Source organism: Lupinus angustifolius, unplaced genomic scaffold, assembly GCF_001865875.1.
Source record: "Lupinus angustifolius cultivar Tanjil unplaced genomic scaffold, LupAngTanjil_v1.0 Scaffold_1_821, whole genome shotgun sequence".
Classification (NCBI taxonomy): Eukaryota; Viridiplantae; Streptophyta; class Magnoliopsida; order Fabales; family Fabaceae; genus Lupinus; species Lupinus angustifolius.
In genome coordinates, this window is record NW_017716139.1 from 13,789 (window position 1) to 28,069 (window position 14,281).

Here is a 14,281-nt window from a genome sequence, read left to right on the forward strand (position 1 = left end):
AGTCTTTCTTCCTTACTAATTAAGGGCTGTTTAGATTAATTTCTTCTGTGAAAAAATGTAGAACTAGATTTTGTTCAAATTAGATTAATTATTTTTCTACAGTTTTAATTTTGAAATTATATATAGTAGCATATTGAGAAAGAAAATGTCTGTAAGATTTTATTTGATTGTATTTTAATACTTCTTTAAAAGTGTGATCTTCCTTATCTAAAAAGTTGGATCAAAAATGAATTTGTGATACTTTTTATGATGATGTTTTGATTCAATTATTGCAACATATATGTTACAAAATTAAATATATTATCCACCAATAGAATTGTTTTTCAATGACATCTATTAATAATATAATAAAAGAAATTCTCTCATGTCACATGTCACTTTCTCCTTCACTCACGTCACATGTCACTTTCTCCTTCACTCATGCCACATGTCACTTTCTCCTCCCTCATGTCACATGTCACTTTCTCCTTACATTTTTTCCTTCATGCCACATGTCACCTCCTCCTCACATATTTTTTCTTCCTGCTTTTTATATTTTATATGCTAATAATAATTTAATATTAATTAGTGATTGATTCATGTCGCTACCCCACTAAAATTGAGTGTTTGCAACATCTATGTTTTGTTATGTTAAAAAGTAATAGTCATTCAACATTAGATGAAATTGAAATCATTTTTCACATTCAAATTATTTCTTTACATTAATCTATCTATATAATTTAATGTTTACCATTAATCTAAGAATAATTGTATTTTTTCACCTCATCAAAGTTTTTGACATTTTTCGCACTGAATTTTAATATTACAGTTCAGATTCTTTGAATTTTAATTTTTCTCTATTAACAATATAATAAAAAAAACTCTCTTATGTCATATGTCAATTTCTCCTTACATTTTTTCCTGTCACATGTCACATGTCACCTCCTCCTCACATTTTTTCTTTCCTACTTTTTATATATTTTATATGTTAATAATAATTTAATACTAATTGTAGAAAATTCAAATTAAAAATTATCAATTTATTTTTCTTATGTGCTTAAACATGCAAATACACAAGTAAGATGTATATTCTTAATAATATGAATGTATGAGTAATATGTGCGTTTTAACTATGCGAATACATGGGTATCATGTGTTTTCTTAGTAATGCGAATGTACGGGTAACATGTGTGCTTTTAGACATGCGAATGCACGGGTCACATGTATTTAATTACTATCATTATATTATTTAATTAAAAGATAAAAATGGTATATATATTCATGAAAAATATATGTATTTTAATTAGTAATATAACAAATCAATTATTAGACTCTTTTTATTATTTTGATTAAATTTATCAGAAAAAAAATATCTGTCATATCCTAACTTAGTGTGTTTTTAATTTATGAGTTATTTTCATACAATGATTATTAGCTAAAACATAATCAAATAAATAACATTTAATTATACAATATTTGAATGCTAAAAATATATTCAAATATTTATACACAATGAACATTAATCTAAAATAAAACATAAGCATTTAAGAGATATGCTAAAAAATCCTTATGACTTTATATGATACTTATAAACGTAATCACAAAAAATATGATGCAAAAATAACTCCTTATATTTATAATTTTATATAGAAAATATAGAGGTGAGATATTATCCAATACAATTTGAATTTTATTTATTGAGTTATTTAAGAATTAAATATTTTCTATAAGCTTATACAAACACATTTATAATTGTTAATATTCTACATATACACTCAAAAATTAATGTTAATATTGCACCTATATGAATGGGAAATATAATGTTTCAATACATGATTTATTGATATTATAAAGTATATGTATATTATATTTGCATTATGCATAAACAAATAAGCGACCTGTGCAAGTGCACGGGTACACTGCTAGTTTACTTTAGAAAAATGTATATTTTTCTTTCAATGAAAAAGCATTGAGACAATTCAGTGACATCAAATTAAAACTATTGATAAGTTTTGAAATTGGAATTAGACCTATTATAAAGTTGTCAAAATGTCTGAAGATGTTAACACAAACATTTAATTACCATCATACTTCAATTCCATGAAAATGAGCTGGTAATTGAAAATGTGCAATATATTTGTGTTACATAACATGTATGTCATGTAAATAATGTTAGATTAATTTAATAATTTAAATGACATATTTTTTGGAAGTTATTAATTTAAATCAAAGTGTCTAATTTGATGGTGGTTGATAATTAATGAATCAAAATTAGTAGGAGTTTGTTGGTTAACCCTCTCCCCCACTCACTTCATAGATAATTTCTATCATAGTGGATGAATTATTTTCTCCAATAACTCCTCCTAAATCCTTCTATAAATATATTTATGCATTAGAAAAGGTTTGTCATTGTCTATAATCTTATGAGTAGAAATACAAAGTAAAAATTAAAGAAACATTAGTAGCTGAATAAGAAAGGTAGGATGCTAAGAACGAAAAAAATTGAGTTCCTAATCATCAAAAAACACATAAAATAACAAATAATGCTAAGAAGTTGTGATGCTAAGAAGGATGGAATGCAAAGAGATAAAAACAAAGACAGTACAATAAAAGAAACCGAAATGAAACCAAATATTCATGTTTGATGATAAAAATTCATATTTAAAAAACACAAAAAATTTGAACCTTATAGTTGTTAATAACATAGTCAACAACTATATGGTTTAGAAAGATGGACGCATGTTATTATCTCACTGGTTTAAGGAGGGGAGTTATCTCCTCACACCAGGATATACATTATTCCCTTACACTGATCATTGTATTATTTGAATTATATATTGTAAAGAATAAATATATACATATAAAAGTTTATTATAATTTACACCACTTATCTAGTATGTTTTAATTCTAGTCAGTTTGATTACTATTTATCATTTGAAAAAAGTATATGTATTAACAGTATATAAATTTCATACAATATCAATGTATCATCAACCATTCATATCTAATTATCATTGAGTCTTCAAAAATAATCTATATTAATAGTGGGCAATATAATAACCGGGTATAAATCCTTACATCCATGACACAATATTAAACTCTTTAAGATATTAATAATAACATAGTTAACTATTGTAATTTTTTAGTGGCCTGGGAAAATATCGGATACTTATCCGACTGATGCTTTATAAAGCGCTGCCAACAAATGAGGTTAGACCTCACTATTTAATGGAGCCACAAACAAATTTTGTATTACTCCATGTAACTAGGCATAAACGAAAGAACCAGAAACAAAATAGCATAAAATCAGGGATCCAAAACAAACAAAATTTAGGGATCATTTCTAAAGAAGACCCTATACTGCCATGTTATTCATAATTTGATGTTTGACATCACTAAGCTTCAATATGACAGAACCACAGCAATTTCTCAGAATAACATGCCTATCACAGAATTGCTAAACAAACATTTTACATTGAACAAATGAAGTTAGCATCAATGTCACCTTGCTCCAAATTGTATACAGCCGAATTTTTTGACAGATAAACTCATTATGGAAGCATATGAGAGCGAAATAGAAGAGGGTAAGTGCAACAAAATCCACTGCTCCAACACTGCAGAATAAAAACATGAAAACTAAGAGGTTCAAATGTCTGGTGTAGAAACATTATATTTGAAGATTCTTAATAATTCAACTAGATGTTCAATCATCTATTTTCAGGGATGGTGGAAAAATGTAAATAGAACAACATTTAAATTAATGGGTGTGCCTGAAATCTATCATATAGAGCATTTTTGTTAGAAATACAGATTTACCAATAAAGACTGCAAAGAAATTCTAACAGACTTACCACAGAGAGCAATGGTCCCTGCTTAAACTTCCCATGAAATGAAAATGAAATTGGCTTTGGATTGTCTTCAGGTCCTCTTATAAATCCACTATAGCATAAAATGGAAAAATAAAACATAGGAAATGATTAATATCTTAAAATATTCAATACATAGAATATCTAATATAAACATATAAATTCAACATTCAAATAATTAAAAAGTAAAATAGAATAATACAAACCAGTCATTGGACCATTTTCAACCATCAACTTACATTAATGATGTAGATATAAGAGGAGTCCTTTTTGTATCATATATTGCTATCAGACCCCTGTATCCATCATCTCCCCCGTTGAAGGATACAGCCAATCGCTCACCAGAATTATCCCATGTTAGCTTTTCAATTCCCTGACTGAGAAATGATATAAGAAAACCAGTAAGCACATGATAAAAATATAGTAGCAGATCCAAACACTTAATATGATAACACCTATTACTTGAAAAGACAAAGGTTATGTCTGATTGTCTTTTTCTGCTACAATCTACTTTACATTAAGACATGACATGATTGCAAGACACTCATGTCTCTCCATGGGATCATATCAGGAAAAGATGAAGAAATTTGGGGGTATATTTGTTAAGGTTGGAGGAAAACATATTTAGTGAAAAGAAATGAATTTCACAAGTCAGTTTACTTTGTAGAAATGAATTTTTTTCACAATCACATTTCAGTGATACAGAGGATATATACATTAAAGACCATCATAGAATTGCACCCATGAACTCCTCTGTAGGATTGGGGCTGGACATACAGTGTCGGTAAATTTCAAACTGAACATCCCAGAAGCATTTTTGTAATTAATAATGAAAACATGTCACTGTAAATGGAATCAGAGAACAAACCAAAAAACCTCTTAGGATCAGTTTGGTTGAGGAAGTTCAAATTTTATTTTCCTAAACATATTTTCATACAATTTTTATTAAATATAGAAAGTTGCCACCGCATTTTCAACTTCATGTTTCCTGTTTCAGAAATTTTAAGGAAATGATGAAAAAAGTATTTGTTAGTTTCAGATTTTATCACAAGAAAAAAATATAAAAACAAACATTTTAATTAAAACCCAGTGAAACACATTTCCATTCGTGTTTTCTGATTTTATTAAAACTGAAGAAAAAAAAAGCAAAACGCCATTAACTTTTCCTCAGCCTGACATAAAAAATTGAAGAAAAAAAACTCTACCTTCCTGTCAATGCTAAAATGTCTGGCAAGTCAACAGGTAAAAGATGTGCATCTGGAAAAGACAACAATGATAATTATCAATATCACATTATTTTCACAAGGAAAAAAACTAAATATGTTGAAAAGTTGATTGAACAAGATAACCATGAATTGAGGCTACAAATATGACTTAAACACAGAATCAAAGCAACAAACATCTCAAAAGTTCATTGCATGCTGCTGTTTGGCAAGCAAAACAAGATTAAGTATAAACTCCTGAATATCCTTGCAACAGAGATTCTACAACTGCCTTCTTCTTCCTTGGCCCTTTTTAGTGGCAAACCATTAATTGAATCCATCTCACTCTTTTATTCGGGGGAAAACTTGCCTATGATAATTTTTAATGCATTGAGATCTTCTAATACATGCATGCCAAAAGTTACACATGTCTTGAATTAAAAATCAGTCTCAAATATCAACATCTACTACTTCAATCAACGTACTAAATACTAATAGTACCTGCTGAGAATTATGAATGTCTTTAGCAAAGTTTTCCAAGTTAAGTATGCATTACTTGCAAGGCACCCGAAGTACCGGGCATGTGTTTCATCGTTTTGGTTTCTAGCATGAAGATTTTGGTCTAGTGTTTTTTATCACAATTGCTTTATTAGGGATATATGACATTGTTCCATCTTTCTCTTTTCCCTTTTCCATATAATTCACTAAAATTTCATTATGGTAGAAGAGTGGTACCATTTATCATGACATTGTTGCCAACCTATTCATAAAAAATATTTAATGTAAATAAATGTATCAGGATAGTGTTCATATCACTGATATCCAGTCTTTTTAAGAAAATAAATTCTATACCATTCCCTCTATCTATCTTTTGTCTTTTCCATTTAATCCCTAAATTACAATACCATATATTTCCATTTTCCAGCACCAACATAGCAATATGCAAAAACAATAGATGAATCAATATAAGATCTTAGAAAGAAAAGGTCAGACCTAGTGAGGGAGGCTTCGATGAAAAGTGAACAGATCCCAAAGTTGAGGATTCAGAAAATGCAAGCAGTATCATACGCCCATCTGGATCCCATGTTGCACCCTGATCACACATCATTGACAGTAGAAACAAGTTCAGTAATACCATTGTGTGATAGCCAACAGAAAAGAAAATTTACAACACTAAGCCAACTCCTAAGCTGAACCCAATAACATTACTTCACATTACAATAGTAACAATATTACCAATATTTGACTAAAATTAAGATCTCTCACCATTTTATCTTATTCTATATATGTAATTCATATACCTAGTTCATAGGTCACAAGGCAGCAACCATACCCGTTGTGCCAAGGCTCATAGAGGAACATAGAGTTCATTAGATGAAATTGGTATGCACCATAATGACCGATGGGTGGAACAACAAAAGGGGCCAAACCATATTAAACTTTTTAGTAAACAGCCTTAACTAGGCTGTTCTTCAGGCTATTGATGCCTCTCACATGTCCATGTGAATGAGCTTGGTGATGGCTAATTTTTTATTAAACAGCCAAGGAGATTTATGATGGGTAATGTTGTGAAGGAGCTTGGTGAAGAAAATATTGTCCAAATTATGAAGGACAATACAGCAAATTAAAAAGATGTTGGACAATTGTTGGTAGAGAGAAGGACATCTTATGCAGCTCATTGTGTTGAGTTGATGTTGGAGAATATTTTAAAAGATATTAAGTTCATAATGGAACAATGTTGAGGGGGGAAATTACAACATATATTTGTGGAAGGACTTCTCTCATCTCTCTATTACGACAATTCAACAAAGGAAAAGATTGGTCAATTCATCTGAAAATTGGTACAAAGCTTGAGTTTGAGGGTCAAGATTCATCAGTCCAGTTCTATCTTCTGAAGGTTATTGCGAAAGAGAAAGATTGCCTACTTAATGAAAGAGCTTTACTTTTAATCTATCGAATTACGGAGCTGCACGTTATTGCGAAAATTTTCCATGATAAAACATCGGAGGAAACTTAGAAAGTTATAATCAAAACATGTGAAGGTGGGAGAGGACTTGTTTTTAAAGATGTCGGAATTTATCATGGCATTGGATGATTGGAGCTGGGAGAGGACTTGGGCTTTAGAGGGTGGATTAGCATGTTGGCCTTAATTCATATCCTGATAGTAAGGTTTTAAATTCTTTATTCCTGTAATGCGTGCAACAGCATCTAGATTTACAAGTTTTAGTAGAACCATAGGAGTTAACAAGGCAAGGCTTGTGGGAGTATTCTACTTATGAAGGTATTTGGTGCATTTATCATAAGCTTGCTGTTTTTAGGAAGGTAAGATAACATATGCTCGCTTTTTAAAGATGCTGGAACTTAAGGGGGTAAGATAGCATATACTTGGCATTAGATGGCTCAGGCTAGGATGGCATTAAGACTTTAACACTTGGGATGGAACCATATAACCCAAAAAAGCTAGCTTCATATGTATCATCCTCTAACTAAACCAATGTAAGACTTTTCCTTTTCACACTCACAGACTCATTTACATTTGTGCTCCAAAAGTAGACAAGTTTTTAATTGCCCTAATACTTGATATGATTGTTTAATCAGCTTCTTTGCTATTTAGCTCATGGGTGTACCTAAAGAGTTTATTTGCTAGATCTGTTGGGAATTGAAGGGCGTTATTTATTCATGATCTATTCTATTAGCACTGATGTTTCATCTAGAGAGGATCAGATATCCTCCTCATATGTACCCTCTCTTGTGATGAAATTAGCTTCCTTTATCACAAACAAAAATGCCCTAACCCTAACAAATAGCAGCAAGCACCATCGTAAGTGGGGAGAGGTAAAAATTTATTTCTTGAAATGAGGTGACATTTTGTAAGCACCAATTGAGGAATTTTAACATTGCATACAAGGGTGAGCCTCAAACCCGCCTAGTGGGATTAAGACTTGGTTGTTGTTATACAAGAGTGAGCCTCGTCTCAACAGTAAAGTAGTTGCCTTGTGACCTTAAGGACATAGATTCAAATTCTAGAAATGATCTCTCTGTTCACATGGGTAAGGCCGCATGCATTAACCCTCCCAAACCACACTGGGTCGCCCTTTATACAATAGTATCAACCAAGTTGTTGAACATACCAATACACAAGTTTAGATTAAGAATTAAATGACATCTTATAGTAAATAAGTCATCATAGAGCACTGAAACATAAATTACACCTCATACCTTGACAAAACCACTAGTTGATGACCATTGTTCTGATGTCCATGTATTTGTCTCCCAAAGATAAAATGTGCCATCACTGTATAAGAACAAAAGAATGAGGCTATGAATTAAAAAATAGTCTATATTCAAAATATTCAGACCAGACATAATTAGCATGTTGCACTACAATTTTGAAGCAAAGAAGTAATCTCCAGTAGGTGACCACTTCAGCATTGATATGCCTCCTAATCCCCGTCGAATGGGTGTCCCAACACCTACAGATAATATTGGAAACAACCAGAAAGTCAGAAAGCAAAGACAAACTTTTATACTTCAGGCTTTTTATTTCACAATCTAAACATAGACACAGTCCTTACTGTCCCATGATTTGGGCTCTCAATACTAAAGATTCAGAATCAACACAATTATCATCCTAACATAAATAGGGCAACAGAACTTTGATAAATTCTTTGTTCGCAAAAACACTTGTGGGGGAGGGTGAGCCTCGACAACACAGTAAGGTTCTTGAGAACACGCTCTCTGCTTGCGGGATAAGGCTGCTTACATCTACTCTGCCCAGATTCCACGAGATTGGAGCCTCATACACTAGGCCGCCCTTTTATGGGAACAGTCTCTTCGCTTCCCAGGGTAAGGCTCCCCAAAATGAGCCTTCGACAAGGGCTTAGAGTGGTACTTAGGTTTACGTATGAACTACCAATGACAAGTAGGAATCAAACTGAAGAATGCATTGGAGTCAACAATACATTATAATGGACATTCAAATCTTTAATTTAATATGCATAACATTCAAATTTTCAGAACAATATAATCCAATAGTTAGTTTTGTCACTCTCTCTTGACAATGCAAAATAACCCATTGTGTACATCCAAAAACAAAGCACCTATTAAACATTTAAAGAAAAGCTTGCCTTGTTGGAAACCATAGTTACATGATTCCCTCATTTAGCCCACACACCGCATATCGGATTTGGCGAACTGTGTACCACATACCAAGTTCCTTAAAAAGTAAGTGTTGTAACAATATGTAAAAAGTAACAAACAGCATAGAACTGGATACCACACACCGGAATTGGTACAGCGAACCATGTAACTATGTTGGAAACCCAAACTTGCATCAAATGTGTCCTCTTGTCCAAAGGAAGGTTGACTCTAGTAGATATTAGGTCACTAGTCACAAATATAAATCAAATTTAAGTGCTCAGGGGTATATTTCTCCATACTAATTTGCTGGAGAAACTTAATTTGTGGTCTATGGTCTACCTGGTCCTATCTTCAGTATGGTAACTGTAAGGTGCATTTTAGGTCATGATACATTCAATATCTCTTAAATTGCGGAAGAAAAATGTAGCTACAAAATGAAAATTCATATGAATTTCAAGATTATTCAGCATTTTAAAAATATCACCAAGCAGAAGGGATGCTTCAAAAAACATATTTGCAAGTTAAGGAAGCAAGGATCTAACCGGTACCTTTAGCAACATCCCACACAGTGAATGAGGAGCTCTCATATGAAGCAGAAGCTAAGTATGTGCAAATAGGTTAAGGAAAAAATTGGTAAATGAGAAGTAACTTTAAATAAAATAAAATGAAGAAGAAGGTGCTTATCAATTCACCATAAACAAACTAAACCTCCATTATACACTGCCAAAAATTGAAAGCTAACAAAAAGTAGTTTGTCAAACTCACAAGTTCAAGCAAATTTGTGGGGAGGGTAGACTTGACTCAAAATCTTACTCACTTTACCTACTTTATTAAATAGGTAACCAAGAATACATAAATTGATATCCATAACAAAAAATTACTACAAAATTTAAACAACAATAATATGTTCATTTAATAAAGAGGAAATTCTACTGTCCTACTCATGCATATAGGCAAGCAAAGCACAACATCAAAAGTGAAGAAATTGTGCAAGATTTTCCAATTACCTACCATTTTCACCATTTTACTGAGGTTACCATTTTACTATGTAAGCACTTTATGTATGCTTAATTAGGAAAATTTCAGAACCATACAGCTCTTACACAAATTAAGAATAAGGTCAATGATATTTATAATCGGGAAACATAGGGCAAAAGATATAAACTTTTTGACAATTGTGAGGATATCTTCCATCTGGACTCCACGTGAGAGCACTAACATGCTCGTCTTGTTGACTACGAAGAAAATCAACAAGGATGTACCGGATTCCTAAGCCTCTAGATAAACCTCCAATAAAAGAAGCAGCGCCTGATCTCACAGGTGCTGCATTTCCAGGATAAGAAGCAGCCCATATGCAAATTCCACCCCTGCAACAGAAAACAGGAAATCACATTATCCTAGTAGTTAACATTGTATATATATACAGAATGCATAACAAAGACAGAGTCTCACTTGCTGCCCACAGCAAGCATCCTCCCACCATTAGGCCTCCACTCAAGCACTCTAACATCTCTTTGAGACTCGTTGGTCAAAATAATTGGATCCTTCCCCTCTATTCATGATGTCAAAGTATCAGAATAATAACAATATGATTAAAACAAACATGCTTTATGTAATAATAACAATAGGAAGAATAAGAAGAACAACAACAACTACTACTACTACTAAGAGCCACCTTTGTTCAGCTTTTTTTCTTAAAAAATGTTTCATATAGTAAAGAAAATCACTTATGATATCCATATGCTTGTTTGGTTAGGTTTTTACTAAAAATTATTTCCATGTTGAAATTCAACTTATATGAAAAACAAAACAGTTTCTACCAAAAATGTTCCTGAAAAATCATTTATTTAAGCATAAACAAGCTTCTAATAACATGTTTGAAGTCATCATCAAGAGAGTAGATACCTGAATCTTCATAATCACGAACTATAACTTGGGTTGGGCCAGATGTAAAAGCAATTATATGCTTACTTGGATGCCAGCTTACTCGTTGGAGATCAACCTCCGGCAACAAATGGACCTACATAAACATAAATAATCCCATAACAACACAGTCAAATTCTAAATTACCACAACCTAACACACTATACAAAAAGCACATTGCAACTCGCAAGCAGCAATAAGCATCACCGATTATTCAAATCACACATCGAAATCAGCATAAACATACATCGTTAGGGTAAAAAAGGCGTCTGAGACACTCATTTACAACCCCTTGCAATAGTGCAACTGGACCTTTCCTCTGGACAGTTTCCACAGCAGTTGTGGTTGTCGTTCTTGCTTCCTCCTGTTCTACTGCATTGTTATCGATAGGCAGTTGCTCCGGCTCAAACGGCACAGGGCTGAACACCAATCCCTAGCGATAAATAAATAAATTAATTAAAATTAAAAAAAAAAAAGGTGACTCAGTGCATGATGCTCTCACTCAATGCAGTGTAGAGAGGGTAAATGTACCCAGCCTTTCACTCAGAGGAGATGCTGTTTCCAGGATTTAACCTGTGATCTCATGATCAGTACGCAACAACCTTACCATTGCGCCAAACTTAGCCGATAAATAAATAAAAATAAAATGATAGGAAAAATGAAATGGTGGGAATGTAAATCAGAGGAGGTTGAAAAGTTAGTTACGAGGAGCTTTCCGTATGTTTGATTGGCTAGATCGTCGGAAAGGGCGGTGGAGGTGACTGCAGATTTGAAGAGAAATTTAATGAATTGGAGTTAGAGAATGTATTAAGAGAGAGATAGGTGGTTACGACTTACTGAGGTGACGGTTGATTTCGCAGACAGTGACTGAACCAGGAGGAGGGAACGTAGCCATCTGTTTGATAAATGGAGGAGAGGGTAGGGTTTTAGTAGGTCATCGGTTCGAGCTGTTAAGAACGAATATTTTTTGTTGCTTTTTCTATCTCCAGCTTTTTCTTTAAAGAGATTTCTTTATTGACAAAAATTTATTTTGTAAGAATTTCATAGTTTTATATATTGTTATTAAATTAAGGGAATGGGGTATCTCCTGGTACAAGGAGATAAATTATCTCCTCATGCCGGTGAAATCATGACATGTGTCATGTTTCATCATTTTCTATAAAAATATTTTTAAAAATAAACAAAATAGCACACATGTCACATGTTTACTGCCTAGAGTATATAAGTTATCTCTTAGTATGAGGAAATACATTATTCTCTTAAATTAATTAATAGAGAATTTTACAACTCTAAGTTTTAGAGAAATTATATAAATAATCTTTCATTTTTCTATCCATATACAAACCCCTAATCATTATGCTTTTGTTACACTGATCACACCTGCATGAGAAATAAGTATAATCTTTTAAATAAAAAATGTGATAAATACAATTAAGTTAAATAAAACATGGTATATTGTGGAGACAAGTATAAATAATATATAAGTAAATATCTATTTATTACTTTTGGTTCGTTAGTATATAATATAAGAGCAATTTAAAAATATTTATTTAGAATTGTTGATGCATTTTGTAACCAAAATTTTGTATATTATTTAGGTTTGTCTCCACAATATATCATGTTTTGTTTAACTTAATTGCATTTATCACATTTTTTTGTTTAAATGATTACACTTATTTCTCATGTAGGAATGGTCAATGTAATGAAAGTATAAAAATAGAGGTTACGTAAGTGTAAAAATGATGGATGATTTGTGTAATTTCACTAAAACTCTAGAGGTGTCAGTACAATTTACTCTACTTAATATATAAATATTAATCTCATCTTTATTAAATATATATATACTAGTATTTGTGTTTGTTGATCCATATTTGTATTTATTTTGTATAATTATAATATCTTTTTTATTGCATATATTTTAACTTATAATTTTTTGTTTTTATTATAATATCAATTTAAGGTGAAAGATTTAGTTTCAACTTGCAAATAATGTTTTGATGATGGTTACTTGTGATTATATGATTTTTGTATAAAATAAAATATATTAAAGATAAAATTGGAAACTAAATATTATACCATGACCGTAATTATAGTATATTTTCACTTTATACAGTATAAGTGTAAAGTAACATAGATATAAGATTTTACCATCCTATAAATTATTTATATTATGTAATATATTTAATTAAATTGTTAGGAAAATATAGGGAAGAAGTATAGATGGTTTCAACTGGAAAAAAGGTAGGGTAGGGTGTTCAATGATATTATTCTCTTGTTTGATTGATTAAAACTTAAAATACCTTATTACTCATTATCACTAATAAATTACTCGTGCATTTGGATGGGACAATAATTTTTGGCACATGGTTAAGAACAAACATGTTATCCACGTATTCGTATGTTTAATAACACATGTTATTCTTGTATTCGTTTGGTTAATAACAAATATTACCCGTGCATTCTAATGGTTAATAACACATGTTACCCGTGCATTCTAATAGTTAAGAATACACATGTTATTCGTGCATTCATTCATATGGTTAAGAAAAAATATGTTACTTGTGCATTCATATGGTTAAGAGTACACATGTTACTCGTGTATTCCTGTGATTAAGAACATATATGTTAAATGTACATTCTAATGATTAAGAAACACACATGTTACATGTGTATTCACATGGTTAAGAACATTCATCTTACATGTGTATTCATATGGTTAAACAATCACATATTACTCGAGCATTCTCATGAGACATTGATTTTGACGAATATTTAGAAGCACATAAGTATGAATATTATTATATGTATATTAGTAATATTATGTAATAATTTGATAAAATAAAGCAAAATATATAGAAACACAAAAATTATGAATTAATTTCCTTGGATATGTTTTCTAATGTAACGACAGAATGTCTTCATAATTTTGTCACATAGTAAGACATGATAATATATTAATCGTCCATAAATTGACAAATTATGCAACATAATGCTCAAATATATAGTAAGGTATGATAATATATAATTGAATACAAACTATTATTATCATAGTAATATGAACTCATATGATATAAATAAACATTTGATCATGAAAATCATGAGTTTCATAATTATTATTACAAAGTATCAAAATATATAAACTAATATTGTTATATATACAATGTTAATAAC

At 31.1% G+C, this 14,281-nt stretch overlaps 1 protein-coding gene across 1 annotated transcript; it reads right to left on the bottom strand.

Moving 5' to 3' along the window:
* Positions 1 to 3,410: 3,410 nt before the first annotated feature.
* LOC109337050 (aladin) lies at positions 3,411 to 12,093 on the bottom strand. Its single transcript, XM_019573915.1, has 14 exons — positions 11,948 to 12,093; positions 11,816 to 11,871; positions 11,358 to 11,543; positions 11,093 to 11,207; positions 10,640 to 10,739; positions 10,375 to 10,554; positions 9,736 to 9,794; positions 8,433 to 8,520; positions 8,267 to 8,342; positions 6,041 to 6,140; positions 5,051 to 5,102; positions 4,085 to 4,222; positions 3,831 to 3,918; positions 3,411 to 3,593 (listed from the first exon to the last, which is right to left on the bottom strand). Exons 1-14 carry the CDS (start codon positions 12,003 to 12,005, stop codon positions 3,531 to 3,533), a joined length of 1,359 nt encoding a protein of 452 aa, XP_019429460.1. The 5' UTR covers positions 12,006 to 12,093; the 3' UTR covers positions 3,411 to 3,530.
* Positions 12,094 to 14,281: the final 2,188 nt, after the last annotated feature.

Coding starts and splice junctions, on each gene's coding strand:
- LOC109337050 (XM_019573915.1), bottom strand. CDS start 12,005: ATGGCTACGTTCCCTCCTCCTGGTTCAGTCACTGTCTGCGAAATCAAC. Junction 11,208..11,357: donor GCCTTTTTTACCCTAACGAT/GTATGTTTATGC, acceptor ATGTTTATGTAG/GTCCATTTGTTGCCGGAGGT. Junction 3,594..3,830: donor AGGGACCATTGCTCTCTGTG/GTAAGTCTGTTA, acceptor TTTATTCTGCAG/TGTTGGAGCAGTGGATTTTG.